Here is a 19,657-nt window from a genome sequence, read left to right on the forward strand (position 1 = left end):
TCTCCTGGAATGTTCAGCCTCGTGGCAGAGACAAGAGAGAGCTCCTTCGAAGAACAGCCATCGACTTGCTGCATGAAGATCCCTAGTAGCCGCTGACTTGGTACAAGTCACATAAGCTTATGCTATGATTATGATCATTATTATGATGTAAAGAACCTGCTGAGCAGATGAAACCTGAATCAAAGATCCCATGGGCTGGGGCGCTGTGCTGTGAGATGGACACATCAGATGCTGGTCGCCCCTTCGCGCCCCTGGCCTGGCCCCAGGGTGCCAGTCCTTCAGGAAGTCTGGACTCCCAGGGCCTCTCGGCTGTGAGGTGACTCTCCCCAAAAGCGCTGGGCCCTGTGCTCCCCACAGGTGTCAGTGTCCCTGTCACAGATCTTTCTGGAGTCCTAATTCATTTTCCATTTGGTTTCTCTAAGTCCTTCCTGCGAGGGTGGCCAGTTTGTGATTCATAAACTTCCCCATAAGCCTAGGGAGATTTCCAGTTTTCAAGCCTAGGGAGATTTCCAGTTTTCCCAAGGATGTGGTGTGGGCCAGGTCCACAGATGTCAGCTGTGCCCCAACCCCTTGCTAGCGAAATCCCAGAGGAATCTCTGTATGGAGGGGAAGGCAGGTCCGACTGACGGGAAGAGGGAGGGAAGGGATGAGGCTGCAACATAAGCAACACAGAAAGTCCCAGAAATGGCACGTTTTGTAGTGGCCACCGCAGGGGAGCATTTCTGCAGGGTGAGTGTCCACGCCTGACTCACCCGGTTAGCCAGCAGCACTGGCTGAGTGCAAGGACCCCCAGCTCCTTGTCTGCGCCCTCACGAGGCTGCCCTCGGGAGTCCTGGCTATCAGCGAGGGCTAGGACGCTAAGGATTCAGAACCTACCTCCAATTAACATTACATTTTGCAAGTTGAGAGGTTTGGCTGCCTTTTCTGCTCTGAGCTGTAGAAGAAGAAACTTTTTTCTTCAACCATCAAGGTCCTTGGTTGGAACAGACCCTGGAACAGAGAGCCGAGCAACATGAGACAAGGAAACGGAACTTGGACTCACATGCCTGCCTCACTGTGCACTGGGAGGCACTCGGGGAACGAGTCGTTCGCAGAGGAGGCTCTGAATTCTGGCTCGGGTGACATCTTCAACAAGGACTAGGAAGTGTTCTAAGCGACAAGACAAAGGAAACGGGTTCTGAGTCTCGAGGGCTTCCCTTGTGGGCAGGCATGAATGGCCAGTGAAGGCAGGTTGAAACAGAGCTGGCCATGCAGCCGCCTCTGGACCTCAACTCGCTGATTCCTGGAAGAGAACACAAAGAGTGCAGGGGCCGGGGCGGGTTGTGACCTCTTCCAGGGCTGAGTCGGGACCCTAAGGGGCGGAAGTGCGGCGGCCAGGCAGAGGCCCCTGCACCTGCTCCGCTTGTCTGTGGGCAGCATCTGGGAGCCCAGGGGGCCGGCTGGTGGGAGGGCTGCCTCCCCTGGCCCGAAGCACAGCACCGTCAGGAGCCCGAGCCCATCTTGACTTCCTAAGTTGTTTTCGTCTCTGGGTTTTCTCTCCCAGCCAGATTTTCTTCCTATTTCCGACCCTGAACTCTGAACACGCGTTCAGAATGAAAAATGCAGACACAGCAGATTCTGGGATCCTGGAAGACAATGGCGAGCCCGAAAACCAGGAACAGACAACGTTCGAACTTCTACTGTTATTTAGAAGCCACTGCTATGAACGAGTCTGTTATTATAAATAATAAATAAATCTAAACATCTGTGTTTTATAGACACTTGACCTTCATCTCACGAAACCCCTGAGTGTGTCTGATGTGGCATAAATGACACTTTTACCACTTCCACCCTAATTCTCCTACTTTACAACTAATCATCTTGACTTTCACATGGCTGCTTTGTTTCTCCGGTTAAGGATCACATTGTGTTTTCCTTTTCGTTTTATTCCCAGTCCCAGAGTTGACCAGCTGGTTTTCGCACCCTCCCTGGACGTTGGCAGCCTGCGATCGTCCACAGGAAACCCCCTGTAGCAGGCGGAGCCTCTCTGAGCGCTGGCCAAAGCTCAGGCAGGCGTTCTTGCTCCCAGGCTACTGAGGCTTCTTTACAAACCCTGCGCAAGAAGACAAACAGGGCGGTCACATTTACTCCTGCAGTGACGCCTGGGAACGACCAGCCAGTCATGTGGGGAGTTAAATGTTCGCTCCTACGCCCACCTTACAGCAGAAGTCCCCAGGGCGGCCATCGCAGGCTTCTCCTTCCTAGTTCTGTCCGGTTGCTTTGTTTTCTTGTGTTTCCTTGTTTCCTTTAGACATTTATGAGCTGTGGCTCTGGAACAAAGAAAATCAGCGATGGGGAGGGAGAAGGGAAGAAGAAAGACACCTGGACCGTGTGTGTGTGTGTGGGGGGGGATGGCTTTGTGGCCTGATGCTGGGTTCCGAGAGTTTCTGACAGCTGGGACTGCCCAGTTTTTTTTGTATCCAGGGACATCAGTCTAAGGGCAGAGCTGTGGGGCCACAAGCAGAGCCTTATGAATAACAGATCTTCTAGGAAAAAACGTGCATTTGCTACACTTGAGATGAGTTCCTGGAAGTGGACTATAAGTCAGAATTTCCCAACACATGTGCGGCACAAGGCCCACCGCAGGGGAGCATTTCTGCAGGGTGAGTGTCCACGCCTGACTCACCCGGTTTGCCAGCAGCACTGGCTGAGTGCAAGGACCCCCAGCTCCTTGTCTGCGCCCTCACAAGGCTGCCCTCGGGAGTCCTGGCTATCAGCGAGGGCTAGGACGCTAAGGATTCAGAACCTACCTCCAATTAACATTACATTTTGCAAGTTGAGAGGTTTGGCTGCCTTTTCTGCTCTGAGCTGTAGGAGAAGAAACTTTTTTCTTCAACCATCAAGGTCCTTGGTTGGAACAGACCCTGGAACAGAGAGCCGAGCAACAAGGGACAAGGAAACGGAACTTGGACTCACATGCCTGCCTCACTGTGCACTGGGAGGCACTCGGGGAACGAGTCGTTCCCAGAGGAGGCTCTGAATTCTGGCTCGGGTGACATCTTCAACAAGGACTAGGAAGTGTTCTCAGTGACAAGACAAAGGAAACGGGTTCTGAGTCTCGAGGGCTTCCCTTGTGGGCAGGCATGAATGGCCAGTGAAGGCAGGTTGAAACAGAGCTGACCATGCAGCCGCCTCTGGGCCACGTCCAGGCCGTGGAGCTGACTTCAGTGGCTGACCTGTGCTCTCCCGGGGACGAGGGAACAGGACGCCTTCTGTCTCTGTGGACTTGGGCCCTGCTTCCAGGCAAGCAGACGGAGGGCAGTGAGCCTTTCTCCCTGCTTACCGCTGCCTGCCTTCAGCCCAGCCCTCCCCTCTCAGGGTGGCTGAGTCTGGTCCCCCGAGATGCGCGGGACGGAAGGCAGAGGGTCTCCTCGAGTTCTGTCTTCTCATTTGCTCCTAACTAGTCCCTTACCGAAGTCAAACTCACCTCTGACGTCAGGCAGGGCCCTCCTGGGAATCGGCCTCTCAGCGGCTTTCTTGTCTGTGGACTGAGCTCAGCCGTGGGGTGGACTGCACATGACAGGAGTCCCAGATGCCCAGGCCCCTATGTGCGCGCATGTCCCACAAGGAAACCAAGAACACGCTTTTGTGTCTTTGGTGTTCAAATGCATGCATGGATGGTTGGACTTGTCCTGCAACTCTGTATAACATGAATCAGCATATTGGTTTCTGTTGTGACTAGAATATTCCTAGGACAAAAAGTTCCTGCTGAGTGGCATCTCTTGGCATCTCTCTTCCCAACTCCTTCATTTAAAAAAAATTTAGTGATTTTACTACTTTGATAAAAATAGCCCATTCTTAGAAATAATTCAGTTTATAAAATTGGCACAAATTCCACTATTCAGATACAGTGGTCCCCCCCCCCCCCCCAAGATCTGTATCTATTTGAAAGGCAGAGTTATAGACAGAGGAAGAGACAGAGACAGAGAGGTCTTCCATCTACTGGTTCACTCCCCAGATGGCTGCAACAGCTAGGGCTGGGCCAGGCCAAAACCAGGAACCAGGAGCTTCCTCCAGATCCCCACTTGGGTGCAGGGGCCTAAGGACTTGGGCCATCTTCTGATGCTTTCCCAGGTGCATCAGCAGGGAGCTGGATTGGACATGGAGCAGCTAGGACTTGAACTAGCATCCATACGGAATGGCAGCAATGGCTTAACCTGCTACATCACAGTGCCAACCCTCATCCCCCACCATTTTTTCAGAGTTATTTATTTGAATTTCAGGGTTACACAGAAAGGGAGGGAAGGAGAGAGAGAGAGAGAGGGAGAGGGAGAAGGAGAGGGAGAGGGAATGTCTTCCATCTGCTGGTTTATTCTCTAGATGGCCAGGTTGAAGTCAGGAGTCAAGAGCTTCCTGTGGGTCTCCCATGTTGGTGGCAGGAGCCCAAACACTTTGGCCATCTTCCACTGCTTTCCCAGGCCTTCAGCAGGGAGCTGGACAGGAAATGGTGCAGCTGGGACAGGAACCAGCACCCATAGGGGATGCTGGCATCACAGGCAATGGCTTTACCTGCTGTGCCACAATGCCAGCCCGGACAGTGGTTCTTAAAATGCGGTGGGCAGGGGCTGGCATTGTGGCTCACTTGGTTCATCTTCCACCTGCGGCACCAGCATCCCATAGGCGCTGGGTTCTAGTCCCAGTCGCTCCTCTTCCAGTCCAGCTCTCTGCTGTGGCCCGGGAGGGCAGCAGAGGATGGCCCAAGTGCTTGGGCATCTGCACCTGTGTGGGAGCCCAGGAGGAAGCGCCTGGCTCCTGGCTTTGGATTGGGGAAGCTCCAGCTGTAGCAGCCATTTGAGGGGTGAACCAATGGAAGGAAGACCGTTCTCTCTGTCTCTCTCTCACTGTATAACTCTGTCAAGTAAATTTAAAAAAAAAAAAAAGTGTGGTGGGCAGAGTGTAAACATTGCTCTGGGTGTAGAGGAATGGGTGGCTGGAGAGACGGGCTTACTTTGTCAGTCTGAGTGAGTGGGTGGAAGAGGGAAGGAAGGTAGGAAGGACAGAAGTCGTACCACACATGCTTTCAGGATTTTCAGTTTGAAAACGGTCTTGAACAACAGCTTCAGTCACAGGAGTTACAAAGGCAGTGCCCAGCGAGCAGTTCTCCCTGTTCCTTTCTCCCGTAGGCATCCGCCAAAACTAACGAGGCACTGGCCCACCCGGAGGCGAGTTTGGTTTTTACCTGACGTGCCGCTTCTGACCCAGGACCCCGTATCGCACGAAGACACGGCGTCCGCTGGCCAAGTCCCTCCTTGCCTTGCTTGCTGTCTTGACAGCTGTGAGAGGCGCACGTCAGAGCACTGGGGAGACTGGCTTCTCTCTGGGTTGTCTGGTGTGTTCCTCAACTCGACTGCAGGAGGCTCAGAGGGACGGCAGTTCTCAGGGTACAGCAGCGACCCCTCGGCAAGGCCCCCCGCCCCAGCTCTTGCTGTCCAGGTCGTGGTCACTCTGCACTGATGGCCAGTATCTCATAGCCGGCTCGGGAGTCCTCCCCACACGGATTCATGCACTTGCAGATTTGCTCAGTCCTAGCTTTTTGTCAGCAAGGACTCGGGGTACCTATTTTATCCTGTTATGCACTTTGCTGCTCGCAGCGTTCCAGCCGTGGCCAGCTGGCTCTCCTTCGGCCGGCTCTGGCATCCCTGTGGCCGAGCGCCCGGTGTCTTGTTGCCGGAGCACTTCCTTAGCTCGGGCACCATGCGACGGCCCTCGCTCAGCTTCCCAACCCAGCTCCAGGGTCAGCCACTGCCCCGAGGAGCCACTTCCCTTTACTGGAATCCAAGGTCTGAGTGCTGGGCGTCCTCGTGCCCTTGGGTATGGCGCGCTTACCCTTTGGCTTGGTCTGGAACCTCTCTGCTGCCAGAGTAAAGCAGTGGACGTGTGCATACGGACTGGCGGGCAAACGCGTCATCTCTCACGATCGCCATGCACGTCCAGCTGCACCTACACTAAGTGTGAGTCCACGCCGAGCTCCCCAGCGCTAACCTCCTGCCAGACATTCCACAGCTACTGCAGCCGGGAGCAGGAAGCCACCCTATCTTCCCATCTACACAACTCGCTTTCCTATCGATTCTGCTTATCTTAGAAATTCGGCAACCTCAGCAGGCCATCTACTGGGCTGATTATCTTGTGTGTGTGTGGACGTATTTTTACTCATCTATTCGCTAGCAGCCATTGTGCCTTTTCAGCCTGAAGATCTGTCATCGTTCACTCCTCAGCGTTCCTGCGCGAGGATCCCATCTCTAAGAACGCTTGTGTTCACTCACCTTCTGCCCAGCAACGCCAGCTCTGTGGTGGCTGTAGGCCTCCTTGCACCTGCTACAGTTGGCATCCACCTCACGCCTCTCCCACCTGGTGCCCACGGAGCCGCCCTGGCTCTCCTGGCTCCTCTTCCCCTCATTCTCTTCCTGCCCTCCATGTCTCTCCTGAGGCACTTTTTCCCCTTACACGTGTGGATCCCCGGTCTCTTCTTACAGTGCAGTTCACCGGGAGCCCACCCCTGCCTCTCTGCAAGGCTGCAGGAGCCCTGCTGTGTCCTTCAGCGCGTGTGCTCTTGCCCTCCCCGCCCCCTTGGGTGCTCACAGCCACGTCCACGCGCCGCGTTATTCCCGCATCAGCATCACGCAGTGTGGTGAAAACAGAGAGGAACTCGCTGCCTCTGCCTTCAGGTGAATTCGGTCACCATCACTCTGACCTCCTTTGTTCTGGAAGCTGTCAATCGTGGCTGTTGCCATTCAACAGGCCACGTGGCAGCCACACCTTAAGTCCAGGCTCCTGAAGGAGGTCTCACAATGCACACCCACACCACCCCCAGGGCACACGGACAAAGCTCTTCTTGAGCCCACCCCCTGTGATAACTGCCCTTTCTCCAGGGATGCTCCCTGCTTCTCCCCTGGGCATCCACACCCTTCCGTCTGACCACACCATCAGAGGCGTCACCAGCTCTTTCTACAACGTACTCTGCTTTTCCAGGAAACGCCTCCAGCCGAAGCTGTCAGAGAGCTGGTTTGGCTTTCTCTCTTCTCCCTCACTCTGACTTCGTAACATTCTCAAGAACGCCTTAGTCTGTGGTCGGAGACGGCTGTACGGCCGCCTCTTGCCAGCATGTGGCAGACGGTTCTCGGTGGCTGGCAGCTGGCGCCATCAGAGCCCAACAGGGCAGGGATGACGCCAAGCCTTTTCCTGGAACCCTGACTTGCCTTTCTCGGTGGTTCTCGGCCTTGGGGTGATTTTGCAGCCTTGGGGGCACTGGGCAGTGTCTGGAAACATGTTTGCTCTCACAACAGGGAGAGGGGCAGCTGCTTATCATCCTACGATGCACAGCGCAGCCCCCTCGTGGACCACCCAGTCCCAAATGCCACCAGTGCCGCGGCTCCCAGCATCATGTCCACAGGTAGCCCTGTCTTGGGAGCCTTCCTGAAGTGCCAGGAACCCTCTGCATCCTAGCCTGGGCGGCTCAAGCTCTGTGGGGTAGACGGGTGTTGGGTGACGGGCACGTGTTACCAGGAGTCTACTGGTGTGAGCAGTGAGCAGTGGGGGGTGTCCGTGCCAGATCTCGGCACACGTGGCCTCTCCCGGGCTGCCACTGCCAGCACCCCCTCCCACATCTGCCAACTGCTTCCACTTCCCCAGCTCACAGCAGCCCTCGCCTGTCACCTGAGAACCTGCTGCTCAGGTTGTTAGATCTCACTGCAGCTGGACGCGGAGGCCATCTAGCGCATGCAGAGGCGCTGGTCTGGAATCGGAAGGGATCATGGCTTCCACTTTACAGAGCTACTCAGGGGCTCTTTTCCCTCCAAAACCAATGTTCCCAGTGTTCCAAATCCTCCCTGTCCCATTTAGGGCAGCAGAAGGCAACTTCTACTGTTCCTACACATCTCGGGTATAAAACGTACCGTATGTTTAGGAAACGACGTCTACTTAAAAGCCAACAGGGGGCAAACTTTCTCAGGGGGCCCAGCGGCACGCACTGGGGACAGAATGTGGTTAGGAGGGGCTATCAGAATTATCTGTTTTAGCCTCCAAGGTCGGGGGAGGCGGGGTCTTTGGACAAAAACAAACTCCCATGTATTGCTAATAATTCCAGAATAAACAATTTTGAGGTTTGTGTTCTAATATCTCCTCTAGTCTCAAAGGAACATGAAAGCTCCAATAAACTCCACGAACTGGAAGAGAAACTACAAAGAAGCCGTTAAACATAATTGGAATTCCCGCCCACCGAAACTAAAATAGATTTACTGCGCAAAACCCTCTGTCCTCAACCCTGGTGAGGTTGCTGTGACAAAGAGATATCCTAGAAAACCCAAACTTGGGAGCTCGAGTAGTTAAGGCAGGCATTGAAAGAGAAGGGCACGCTCCAAGCAGAAGCCGCCCTTGCTGCTCCGTCTTCAGAGGGCATGGGCGCCCAGGCGTACCCTTCACAGGAGGGTCCATCCCGCCATCAGTCCTGGCTTCAGATCCCACGGGTCTGTCCTCACTGCGGCCGCGCCTCTGCCGCGAAGTGGATTCCCTGTTCCTTTGTGATGTTACCCAAGGTCACATGCAGTCCCTGGATCGTGACCATGGCTTAGGCTGTGAAGCCAGAAAGTGCAAGGACCCAGAGAGCACGCAGCCACTCCAGTCAAGATGCGTTTGCTCCCCTCCCAACATGGACAGGGTCCAGAGGGGCTTGGTGTCCTCGTGGGAGCTGCAGCATCGGGGCTGAGCCGTGGTCTCTATTACGCGTGGATGTGGTATTTGACAAGGCAGCAGCCTTGGCGAGCAGGGCCCGTGCTGTTAGGTCTATGTAAGAGCCTCTCTCCCCGCTCCCGTGGCCTGTGCTCAAGTCCCCACTGTGCCAGTACCGGGCAAGGACTGACCCTTGGCTGAGTCACTGTCTGTCCCGGGGACTCTGGGCTTCTTCTCTGATGGCTGCTCTCGGCAGTCACACGCAATTCACACATCACACGAAACCTTGTATGTTTCCATGTTTGTCCCCATGGGTTCCTCCAAGCCTCCTTGTTCCTGACTCTCTAATCCGTTTGCGTAACCAGCCAAGCTGTTAGCCACCGCCCATGATTCCATGTTTTTAATATTTATTTTACTTATCTGAAAGGCAGACACACACACAGATATTTTTATTTTTTTAAGACATTTTTTTGAAAGGCAGAGTGACAGAGAAAGAGGCTTCCATATGCTACTTCACTCCCCATTGGGGCTGGGGCCAGCTGAAGACAGGAGTCTGGAGCTCCATCCGGGTCTCCCTCTTGGGTGGCAGGGACCCAAGCACTTTGGTCATCTTCTGCTGCTCTCCCAGGTGCATTTGCAGAGAGCTGATTCAGAAGTGAAGCAGCCGGGATCGGAACCAGCATCCATACGGGATGTCAGCATTTCTGGCAGCGGCTTAACCCACTGTGCCGTAACACGAGCCCCTCCTTGTATGTTCTTACCTTGAGCACTCCCACGGCAAGAGTGGGAGCTGTCCAGTGCAGGTGTGTGCCGCCGCTGTCACCAGCAGCGGAGGGAGAGGCGCTGGTCCACAGTGCCCTACTAAAGGGGTGTTTCTGTGAGGCCGTTTGTGGACGAGGCCAGCGTTTCCATCAGTCAACGCAGCGGCTCAGACACTGAGCAGAAGGCCCTAACCGAAGGGGAGGCTGACGACCCCTGCGCCCCAGCCTGGTGGGACAGACTTCCTCCAGCCCCGCCTCTGGACCGGGACGATGGCTTCACCCTGCCTTAGGACACAAGACCAGGGAACGCCAGCTCGGGCTGTGTCTGGGGCCTGCCTCCCACCCTGCAGCCCTCCTCAGTGTGTTAGCAAGACACTGCACTACTGGTTCTGCTTGTCTGGAGGTCCCTGGCTAACAGGCAGCCCAGACACAGCTTTCCCCATTTTGTATTAACCTAACAGTATATTCCAGGGATCACTTTACAGCAACACACAGAGATTTCTCACTCACCTGGGTGACCCCGTGGGACTCTGCAGCTCCCCGTCTCTCACAGACACTGGACCCACGCCCGTGTCTCGTGATTACTGCCGTTACTGCACCACTGCCTGGCTGGTTGGCATTTCATACCACTGCTGTTCTACCTCTGCTTTATAACGACCAGCATGTAAATGTATTTGCATACCAAGATATCAAGGTGTGCTATACGAATATACAGGCCCCAAAGAGGGTCACAGGGCATGTGTGGTGTGTGTATTTGTTGCTTTTGAAAATTTTCACAAAGGGGGCACTATGGCACGGCGGGTAAAGCCTCTGTCTGCAATGCCAGCATCCCTTATGGGCGTGGATCACATACCGACTTGGGAAGAGGGCAACGGGGTGTGCCTTCCACAGCTCTGACATGCCTGGCAAGGCCCTGCTCGGGCCCCTCCGCCTGCCCCCTCCTCTGCTGGACCTCACCCCCCTCACCCCACGAATCCTCCTGCCCCCTCTGCCTGCCCCCTCCTCTGCTAGACCTCACCCCCCTCACCCACAAATCCCCCTGACCCCTCTGCCTGCCCCCTCCTCTGCTGGACCTCACCCCCCTCACCCACAAATCCTCCTGACCCCTCTGCCTGCCCCCTCCTCTGCTGGACCTCACCCCCCTCACCCACAAATCCTCCTGACCCCTCCGCCTGCCCCCTCCTCTGCTGGACCTCACCCCCCTCACCCACAAATCCCCCTGACCCCTCCGCCTGCCCCCTCCTCTGCTGGACCTCACCCCCCTCACCCACAAATCCCCCTGACCCCTCCGCCTGCCCCCTCCTCTGCTGGACCTCACCCCCCTCACCCACAAATCCCCCTGCCCCCTCCGCCTGCCCCCTCCTCTGCTGGACCTCACTCCCCTCACCCACAAATCCCCCTGACCCCTCCGCCTGCCCCATCCTCTGCTGGACCTCACCCCCCTCACCCACAAACCTCCTGACCCTTGCTTCCTTCAGGCTTCACCTCAAATGCGCCTTCGGCAGAGCTACCTTCTGCCCATTGCGTTGCTCCCCTACCTGACCACCCGATGTGTCAGTCAGTTCTTGCTCCTCCTCCAGGGGAGAGTGGTGCTCCAACAGAAATGGCTTTGTTCCCTGCCCTGTTCCAGTCCAAAGAACAGAGCCGGGGCTCAGTGAGGACGGACTGAAGGGAAGGAGAAGGCAAGGACGAGAGGAGCACACGGAGGAGGAAGGCTGGCTGCTCCCTGGGCCGTGGACCCCTGCTGACCATTTCCTAGGTTAGAGGATGGCCTGGCACACTGTAACCAAACACTGACACTTGCCACAATCCCCAGCTCCCAACCAACCGAGGGCAAAGCCAAAGTTACTGCGCACGGCTGAGTGAGCACGGGGGCTGGGTACACGGACTGCAACCAGGGACTCCTGAATGTCTCGCTTGCATAACCGCCTTGTAGAACTTCAGCCCATCTCTGAGCCGATGGAATTTTCTGCGACCTCAGAGGCATGGAGGCTTAGCCAGATTAGCTTTACTTAGAAAATATAAGTGATTTTTCTTACATCCCAGAGTTCTTGGGAGTAAAATTTATATAAGCCACAAATCCAAGGAAGTGCTTCAAAGAGAATATTTGGGGGCCCTATGGGAAACTTGGGTCTAACTGGACAAGGAACCCCCAGTTCACAAGATGAGACCACCTAAGCAAACGTGCGCCCCCAATAACAAAGTGAGTGCTGGGACCTAGGCCGGCTCTGACTGTGGGGCGGACACTGAAGCGGAGCCCCAATGTTTTTTGTGTTGAAAATGAACCAGGGTGCGCACTGACATTTTCATCATGAAGGCAAGAAGAGATCAGACGTGAGCGTTAAAGCTTCTTGTGTGAAAAAAGCTTTCACCCCCCTCACTAAGCAACGAGCAAAGACTCCTCATCCTCCACTCCGGGTCTCGTCCTGCACGACAAACACGCCATGAGACAGACACGCTATTCTTGACTTGTGAAACACTTGAGTTTTCACAGAATTCAGTGAGTTTCTGGTATCAAAACCACGAGTATAAATTGAACAAATCCACATTAACAGCTGCTTAACAGTGATAAAATATACTTTTATTTACTTTGTTGAGTCAGAGGGTCATAAAAAAATTATTGCTAAAGTAGATATCAGACAAACAGAAAGAGGTGTTATAAGTCCAGTTACCTTGGAGTTTATTTAAACTAAAACGGTCATAATGTTTTCATGCAATACACACTTGGTTTTTAAATAACGATTGTGACAAAGAGCAGAGAGAACCGAGGACGCTGCACTGCGATCCACACACACACTGGTATCCGAGTGGTACATCATTAAAGAAACACCCACGCACTGCCGGACACACAATGCAGAGGCATGCCTTTAGGTGGGCACAGGAATGCAGGTCAGGAAAGAGAAAATCACACTGGAGCGACTCAATTTCTTTAAAATCACTGAGCAAGAAAAGCAACATTGAACTTCCGGACTGATTTTACACAAGTTCTATACAGTACCTTGACTCAAATCCAAGAGCGAAACTTAAGACTCTCCTCCTCTATTTTTGGTAAACAACTGCATGGTAAACTTAGATGACTTCTCCCCCTGGATTTTACCTGGGAGTGGCCTTTTAATTTTTTTTTTATTTAAAAGAGGGCAGGTTTGGCACTTTTATACTGATGTCACCAATGTTAATATTTCTTGGGATCTCAGGAAGGTTCATATTCTTTACAGCTGACACAGCACGGGCTGGGGCTCCTGCTAAGCCAGCCTGTATACAGAAGCAAATACAAGAAAGAGAAAATGTACAACTCAGGTGGCGCTCATCACAAAACACAACAGAAGACAAGGACAGAATGTTATATAACAAGCTTAGAAACCAGATGGCAGTTTGAACTGATATGAGATGGTTACTTTGCACTAATCTATAAAGAGAAAACAGTTGACACATTACAAAAATACAGTGAAGACATACAATGATAACAATGTCAGGATTTAAATACAAATTAATGTGGACTGCCTATATATTATACATAATGTTCACATGGCACAAGCTAGTCTTCATCTAGATCTTGATTGATAAATAAGCACAAACCATAACTGACTTAAGTATTTTCATTAAGTATCTCTTGCAGCAATCATAGTTTGCTATTTTCTTTTAAAATGGCATTTACTGTCGGTATGTGCTGTGAAACAGAAACTCAAAGTAATAGGTTATGCTTGTTTCCTTACTCAGGGATAAACTCTCAACATATTTTGAAACAGGAAAATTAGCTTTTAAAGTTGTGGGGACTCCTCTAAATTTTTCTAAGAAAGTTCCAGAACTTTTTTTTTAATCATTTGTTTAAGTGAAGCCTCAATCTAAAGAGAACAGTTCTGCCTAAAGGAGAGATCATTCCAGCACTCTGATGCCTCAGTAAAAACACAAGGATTAAAAAAGTTTTGTCATATAAGGTAGATTCAACATTCTTATATTCCAGTGACAGTGTACAAATTTGGAGAAAAAAACGGGATACAAGAGGTAGCACATATAAATAAATATATTTAAATATAAATAAATATAAATAAATGAATCTAAAATTCTCAGCAAGCATCACCACTGTTTAATATGTGGCTTTCCTCTTACTAGAAAATTTTATAATTTGTGAAATGATTTTGGAAAAATGCTTAAAAATAAAAGCAAAATGACACACAATTACCTTTGTATTAAGGCTTAATTTATTTACCATTGGGATTGCGCCACTTTTTACTCAGGGTGTCTAATAACGCAGAGCCCAACAAGCACATCTGCGTTCAGTGGTGTCATCTTGCACAAAAGCAGAGAATTAAGTAACAAAAACAAATTTCCCACGTTGCTCAGAGTGTATATATATATATATATATGTATATAAAAGACAACGGCCATGAATTGAGGCATTCGTGTTAAAGTCTCTTCTCATGATTTTAGTTTGTTTCTCATATGTAATCCTACCTCTTTTGTTCATTACAATAATAATAATAATAAAGCTGTTACCTGAGAAAAATCTTGACTGATACAAAATAGGCACGTGTAAACTATTTGCTGAATAAAGGATACAAACATTGTTAAGCAATAAAATAAAAGCCACGGATTATCAATTCATAATTGGAAATAGAAAAATTAGTAAATGGTATTAACAAGAGATATGGTCTACACAGGCAATGATACGAGTGGATGGATGAGATTCCAGACTCACAGGCTGAGTAGGGCTGGGGCATTCAGTTTTTATCATTTAATGGATGTTAGCTGTTCTGATGTACAACTAGAAATCTGACTTCCACGTGTATACATACTGAAGCAACGAGGGGCTTGTTACATCCCACTTCCCTCCCACTCCCCAAAAGATGCTGGGGGTGCAGGTGAGCATTATCCAAGGAAGAATGGATCAAACTCAAAGGGTTCTTTATTGTGATCACATTAAGTTAAAGGTCTCGCTACCAAAATCTAGAATGATATGGCATCAAAGAAGAATCCAGTTCAAAGAGATTTATCACTTTATAGGCTTATTTCTATCAGGAAGTACATTGTCTGCAAGGGAATAAACATCATTTTATAAAACCGCAGGCATTCTGAAACCAGCATCATTTTTCCAGGTAGAAGGGTTTTATAATTTTTCTAATTAAAAGGCCAATTTGCTACTATTTTTCCTATGGAATTTCCATAAGGGGCATCAATGAAGAGCAGAATGCAGAAGAATATTTATAAAATATTTGAATATACATATCTTAAAGTTTTGGATTATTAACTTCACAAGTTATTTTATTATTGCAAAAGAGAACAGAATGCACATGTATGTGTGTGTGCTTTACTGGATGCTATGGTTTGTAATTATAAGTAGTAACATATTGTTTAGTATTAAATGTTATGAAGCCCTGTTTTTTGTAATACCCTGTTACCATTACCAGCTGAACTAAACCTAAGAAAATGAGAATAAAAAAATGCAACCTGTTAGATTTCATTAGATTAAGTTGTGACCAAAGACGGTGAAGGCTGCTGGCTGCTAATGAGAAGACATAGTCGACACAGCAATCGGTTCAACAGCATGTCTGTGCCCCGTCCTCCATGTGAAGCCGAGAGGTCTCTAAGTACAACAGACTACAGTTCTTCTAAACGTAAGCAGCAAGCCAGAGACATGCAAAGGATGGGGACTATTCAGAACACGCAAATGAATGAAGAGAATCAAATTATTTCTCAAGCATGTTCAATACTTTCGTGTCACGAATTTAAGGAGCAGGAAATTTAAAAATTGTTACGTGTACTTAACACTTTCAGAAGGTGGGCTCTGCAAAATACACAACGTGAAGTTAACTCCCTCAAGGACTGCTGCTCAGTGGGCACATGCGTAGAGGAGCCATCAGTGTTTATGTATGAGAACAAGGCGCACTCAGCAGGTGAACACCAGCGCGGCTGACAGCCGGCTGACAGCCGGTTTCAGTCTCCGACTTCCACACAGGGGAAGGCTGAAACACCTTTCCCAAAACAGAAAATGAAGCAGAGGTCATTTGCCCCTGGACATCCATTTGCTGACACAGAGGTGTGATGTCATTTTCATCTCATTTGTTTTTTAAGTAAAACACACTCAAAGCAATATGGTAAGTTTTACTGCCACTTAACTTTTTCAATACTAAAATTTTATGGAAATTTAGCTTTACCTGTTAGTAGCATATACAGCACAAAATGCGAAAATAAGATATTCCTGGACAGTACAACGTAGTTCTTCAAGGCTTAGATTTACATAATTGACCCAAAGCAGAAATCAAAAGGAAGGAGGGCTACTGGAGAAATAACTTGTTTCCACCGCTCTGCTCGAGCACCAAGTGGCAGGGGACTGCAGCGACTCCACTAAGAGAAGCGAACACGTGACCCCGGAACAGTCAGGAGCATGGACCGGATGAAGGAATGAGGCACAGGCTATATAAAGGATGGGCATGTTTTCTCTCCCATGAGATTAAACAAATTAACAGAATTCAGAGAAAGAAAACAAAATGAAGTCTGCAAATATACCAAAATGAGGCCAAACAGAGAGAAGACTTGTACAGACATACTCTTGGGAATTTCAAGCACTTGAGTCACAAAGATAGTAATGGATGGGTATGATTCATTTTTGATTTTGTTTTTAAATTGCCAGACCCAAAAATAAACAGAATATGTGCAAGCAAACTGAAAAAGCAGCATTACTATGTTTCAAAGAACCTGGAAGCTCCCTTTTTCTCATGCAACAGCAATTAACTTAAAGGGAAAAGGAAAGTAATAATCTAGTTATTTATTTTATCTAAGACATGAAACACAACCCTACCATCTTAAAATGTTTTTTTCCCAAGTCTAAAGGCAGCATAATAAGATGGTAGGTGGGATGCTCTGCAGCCACAGAAAGCTTCACACTCCCGTCTACCAGAAGCTGCTATGTGCACAGTCCTGATCTTGACCTAATGCGAAGTGAAAGAACACCCACATGAATAAGCACAGTTCCCAATGGTTTCAGACCCAAATCATTAACAAAATGATGGCAGATTTTGAAAACGTGTTTCTGAGCAAACAGAAAATGTCAGTATTTTCATTTCCGAATGCTGAGGCACAAGTCTGAATCTGAGGATTTACAGGAAGCTTAGTTTTGTTTTAAATGCAGTGCTTTACTCTCCGACTCAGCAGGTAAGAAAGACTGGTGACAATCTTCCCAGGAGCAAGCACTAGAGGACTGGCAAATGTATCAAAATTGGCACGTGCAGACGCTTAAAAACCTTCAAAAGTTAGATTCTCATCCATGACGGTTTTCACATCAGACACCGTATTTGCCTGTGTGAAGTCCAGCAGGCTAGTGACATTCATGGGCTTCTTACAGCCAGTTCTGACCATGGCAAGTGACCCACAGGTCCTCCGAACTCTGTGACAGGGCCCAGTAAGGGGACCCGTCCAGGCAGAAGGGCACAGCCGGGGGCTGATCTGCCAGTGTTTCTCATTCTCTACAATCTGGACAGGGGCCCCTGTCTGACAAAAGATCAATTACCAGTTCTAATGATGCGAGGTAACAGACTAAGTGGCTTAGGGTTCTTCACTAGATACTGGCAGCTTAACTAACATAAATTAAATACTGGAACACAGACACTGGCAGTGAGTTCAGTCGAGGCAAGGAGTCAGATTGCTACACGTTTCCTGTACCAGTGAGAAGTAACAGGGACCGAGAGGCCCAGCAGGGCCCCGGCACAGTCCACATTCTGCTGACCATAAGATGATGTAAGCCACACACAGTGTCACTGCTTCTCAAACACTCCCAGAGAGGAGTCATTCGGTGGCTAAACACAGTGCCAAATTCTTGGTGATACTTTCCTGATTAGTAAGGTAGATAAAGTAACTTATCAAGTTTGTTTTTTTTTAACTCCATAAGACTCAATAAATTTTCATTTTGAAATTTTAAATTGGAGGTCTGTAAACACCTCTCCCAACAAGTGGTTTCATGCAAAATAAGTTGTCTATTACCATCTATGTGGAACTTTTAAAAAAAGTAATACAGTTAATTTATGTCATGAAAAAATGTACAGGAAATACCAGTAGAAAAATTAGGGTTCCAACTATGACATGTTTGGGTGTCACAAGTTCTGCTACAGAACTCCAGTGTATTTTGATCAACATATTTAATTACATTTAATTCAAGTTTTAGATTTCTGATCTTACTTTTTGTTGGTCACCTGCAAGTCAACACTGTAAAAGCGATTCTGTTAAGACTTTGGAACTGAAAACCATTGTGGGGAAAGGGAGTGCTACTGGAAAGTCACTGTTCTAAGCCTTCATGCTTCCTACTTTGTATGCAAAACTCTGGTTTTTAAATTCACAGCTTCCAAAGCCCAGCAGGCAGTTTTATGTTAGAATACTATTTTTGAGATAGAAAAAAATCTGTGAGGGTTAAATAGAGATTGGTTCTGCTAAACAATGCTCAAAATAAATCTGAGTTTTTATATACAAAATAAATTGTCATTTCTACAAATGCAATTTGTCAGTTGAATGACAATGTTTTGTAAATAAACAAGAAATTTAAACTTTCCTTTTACAATGCAGGCAGACAAAACAGAACAAACATGACATCGATGATACACTAGTAAAATACACTAAGTCCAATAAAAGATGAAGAAACTACAAGGAGAAACTAGGATGGAAAAGAGGCTACAGGGACTATATGGGTTCATTAACACAAAGAATTTTTGAGTCTGGCCTAAATAATTGATTGCCTTCGACATCATTTTGCTTTCCCTTTGTTAAAGTACATTTTTCTCGGAGTCAGCAATACCTTGTCTACCTGTCCTGTCTGGGAGACTGAAAGATAAAGCTCTGTAAGAGAGAAGACGGAAAGGGCTAGAAAGATCAGGATGTTCAGAAAAAAAAAGGACTGACTTTTAAATAGTGGCTAAATTCAGACAACATGAAATACGAAAAAGCTACCAGGTCTCCCCAGCCCCACCCCTGTACCCCCACCCCCCGGAGTTCTTGCATTCACAGGCGGACTCTTGGTGCCTTTTATACTCCCCCATCCCTCCAACCTCCTGCTCAGCCCTCCAGCTCCTGGTGTCAGAGTGGACCACTTTCCTATCCAAACAGAAGAGGACAGCACATACACAGTGCACCTGGGCTTCCTGGCCGGAGGGTCTGGGAGGGCCCTGGCTCCCCCCATCTGGCAGTGGAATTCAAGCAGCCCAATTTCTTTCATCACTGGAAACTCACTCACTATGCTTAAGCCAATATAATAAAATCTGATTTCTGACAAAGGCATCTAGATAAATTCATGTTGTATTTTTAAAGCAGAAGCTTAGTTATATTTAGGCTGAGATAAACACTATTCCTACAGTATTGCTTACAGGAATTTGTAAAAGTATGCTAAGTTCTTTTCATCAAACATGGTATTCTGGATTTTAATTAAGTCTTTCTTGGTAAACTGTTGCTTTAAAATACATTTTAATTAAAATTTTGTAAGATATGGACCAGTAGTGTGGAATGTCCAGCCCACAAGCCATACATGACCCACAAAATCATTTGGTCTGGCCCTGCCAAGGCAACTAAATGCAGGTGGGACTCGAAATTCCATCAATTTATAGCAGGCTAATTTTTAAACTGATAATTTTATATGGTCCACAAGTGATGGCATAAATATCTAAATGGTCCTTGGCAGCAAATAGGTTCCCCACCCTTGATTTAGATTAGTGAAAGCTTATACTTTAATCTCAAATAACTTTGGATTTTTCTGCAGAACCATATCTCTGGTATACGTAATATCTAATCAGCTAAAGTAACTTGGAATTGTAAAGTATCTGAGAACTTTCAACATTTCAGGGTCTCTGGAACAAAGCTGGTGGCCTCTAAACATACTTCAAATACACCAAAATTGCTGAAAAATTACACAAAGTCAACATAATTTTCAGCACTATTTCTTAAAATAAGACCAGGACTAGCTGGCTTCATTTGACTCAAAATTCTATTTTAAAAAACACCCTATTTCATAACTAAAACATTAGCAGATATCACAATATAGAGAAACACATGGTGAACATAAAATTTTGTGGCTTCTTCCCAGTCAGATCTGAAATGTACTTTCTCATCCAAGTCAAAAAGAAAAATCAATCTGGTACCAGGTGACAACTGACTGCTCATGCTACAAGACGATCAGGAGGAACATGGATATCCACCAGTATTCTAAGCTATCTTAAATA

At 48.5% G+C, this 19,657-nt stretch overlaps 1 protein-coding gene across 1 annotated transcript in view; it reads right to left on the bottom strand.

Moving 5' to 3' along the window:
- Positions 1–12,127: 12,127 nt before the first annotated feature.
- AP3S1 (adaptor related protein complex 3 subunit sigma 1) overlaps positions 12,128–19,657 on the bottom strand; it is a 61,034-nt gene continuing 53,504 nt past the window's right edge. The window contains exon 6 of the mRNA XM_062189288.1: positions 12,128–12,716. Coding sequence (XP_062045272.1) covers positions 12,588–12,716 — 129 coding nt within the window. The 3' untranslated portion in view covers positions 12,128–12,587. The remainder of the gene's footprint in view (positions 12,717–19,657) is intronic.

Source organism: Lepus europaeus, chromosome 4 (assembly GCF_033115175.1).
Source record: "Lepus europaeus isolate LE1 chromosome 4, mLepTim1.pri, whole genome shotgun sequence".
Classification (NCBI taxonomy): Eukaryota; Metazoa; Chordata; class Mammalia; order Lagomorpha; family Leporidae; genus Lepus; species Lepus europaeus.